Source organism: Glycine max, chromosome 9, assembly GCF_000004515.6.
Source record: "Glycine max cultivar Williams 82 chromosome 9, Glycine_max_v4.0, whole genome shotgun sequence".
NCBI lineage: Eukaryota > Viridiplantae > Streptophyta > Magnoliopsida > Fabales > Fabaceae > Glycine > Glycine max.
Window position 1 is genome coordinate 20,629,830 of NC_038245.2, and position 2,276 is coordinate 20,632,105.

Genomic DNA, 2,276 nt, shown 5'->3' on the forward strand with positions numbered 1-2,276 from the left:
CAATTTCACATAATATTTGACATCCCAAAGCATGGTAGTTAGAAGCAATTGTTCAGTAGGCCTTCAAACTATACAACTACACATCCTAATATTTGACATCATTTCACATGCCAGTGAAGCTTTCAAAATATACAACTACACATCCTAATATCAAAATGCAACAAAAAATGCTTCTTCAGTTTTCTTCATCAGCAACAAAAAATGGGTCTTCAGCAACCTTCAAAATGCAACAAAAAATGGTTCTTCAGTTTTCTGCATCATCTTTATCAGCAACCTTCCTTTTTTTGGCTCTTGTTATGGCTAGCTTATTCCTTGCTATTGGTGGAACAATAGTTGCAGGGACCTCCATGTCACTATCTTGTGACAAATGAGGCTGAGATAAATTAATCTCCACCGGATCTTGTTGAACATGAGCAGCAGCTTCTTCAGCCTCATTCAAAGCTTGTTCATCTTGAGATAATAGGTGGTCATCCTCATTGGAAGTTGATGGTGCAACATATTTCTTTGGCCTAACAGGAACTCCAATATTTTTACAGCTTCTAATGTTATGATTGGTTTGGCCACACCTTCCACATGTAAACTCAGCCAATTTCCTCTTTAGCTTATGTCCTGTGACATTGTCCTCATCTACAGATCTCCTTCTATTTTTCTTTGGCCTTCCTCTTTGGACCTTTTTATGTGGTGGAACAGGGTGTGTATACTGTGTCTGGGCCCAATATTGTGGTCCTTGGACTGGTTCAATAAAATGCTGGTATGTCTTATTATAAGCTTCTATTGACAGCCACTCATGACACATGTCCTCAGGCTTCCCTCCTTTGTGAGTTATTGTTGCAATGGCATGTCGGCATGGCATCCCTACATCAAAGTTGTAAAATCAGCACACATGTAGGTTAGGAATGAAAAAAAACTATAAAAAACACAACCTGTTAGTTGCCATACTCCACAAGTGCATGTCCATTCACCTAAATTGACCTCAACCTTATTCCCCCACATGTGGACCTCATATCTCAGGCCCATGTTATCACCACACCAAATGGGAGTCCATTGATTAGCAAAATGGAATTCTTTTTCTAGTCTTTTATACTGCACTGGACATAATGGTCCAGGTTTTCCAGAAAGTTTAACCTTGCGGGCAGCCATGGTTCTCATGATATAACTTCTAATTTCTTCAAGCATTGTGATAATAGCCTTGCATCTATACTGCAGAATTCTGGAATTGAATACCTCACAAGTGTTGTTGCATATATTGTCCACCTTGGGTGTTGTACTGAAGTGGGCTTTTGTCCATGCTTGTTTGGGCCATTTATTCAAATACTCCCAAGCCTGGCAGTTGATTGTCTTCAAATGGGCCATATGGCCTTCAAACTCAGCAACAGTAGTGGATTTTGCACATTGCCACACAATTCCTTTAAGTTCCTTGCTTTTCCATTGCTTTGTAAAATTTTTCCAAAGATGCAAGACACAAAATCTATGAGGTGCACCAGGCATGACTTCCTGTAAAGCTGGAATAAGTCCCTGAAAAATTGCAGCAAAGTAGTAAATACTTCTGGACTAGTCCCTAACTTATGTCATTAACTTCAATTAAATACCTAACTTATGATAACAATTGCAAATCACACCATGTCATACCTTTTGCATGTCTGACATGAAATTCCACCCATTCTGTATGTAATCCCCAAGATCTTCATGCAACAAAGTTAAAAACCATTTCCAATTGTCTTTGTTCTCAATGTCCACAACAGCATAAGCAATAACATAGATGTGGTTATTGCCATCAAGCCCAACAGCAGAGAGCAAGTTTCCTCCAAATGCACTCTTTAGGAAACATCCATCTAGACCTATGAATGGTCTACATCCAGCAACAAACCCCTTCTTACAGCCAGCAAGACAAATATATAGCCTCTGAAATTGTGGTGGACCTTCTGGACTTGGCACTGTGTTGATCTTAACTGTTGATCTAGGATTGCTCCTCAACAATTCATGTGCATAATCAAATACTTTGGCATATTGTTTCCTCTCATTCCCTTCCACTAATTGCTTTGCTTCTTTCATGGCTCTCCACATCTTTGTAACTTCAATGTGCACTCCAAACTCTTGCTTGAAATATTCCAAAGCTTCAACACATTTAAGGGTTGGCTGCATTCTGAGTTTGCCCTCAAGTTTACTGACCACCCACTGTCTATTTGCTTGTTTGTTGTTCACTTCTCTGCAGCAATTATGGTTATGCTTAAATGTCTTTATCTGAAAAGAGTTTCTAACGAGCTCAGTACGATTGT

At 39.3% G+C, this 2,276-nt stretch overlaps 1 protein-coding gene across 1 annotated transcript in view; it reads right to left on the minus strand.

Moving 5' to 3' along the window:
* Positions 1–244: 244 nt before the first annotated feature.
* Positions 245–2,276, minus strand: part of LOC106794569 (uncharacterized) — a 3,487-nt gene continuing 1,455 nt past the window's right edge. The window contains exons 3-5 of the mRNA XM_014762084.3: positions 1,630–2,262; positions 924–1,515; positions 245–855 (exon numbers count right to left, since the gene is read on the minus strand). Of these exons, the coding sequence (XP_014617570.2) occupies positions 245–855; positions 924–1,515; positions 1,630–2,262 (1,836 nt within the window). The remainder of the gene's footprint in view (positions 856–923; positions 1,516–1,629; positions 2,263–2,276) is intronic.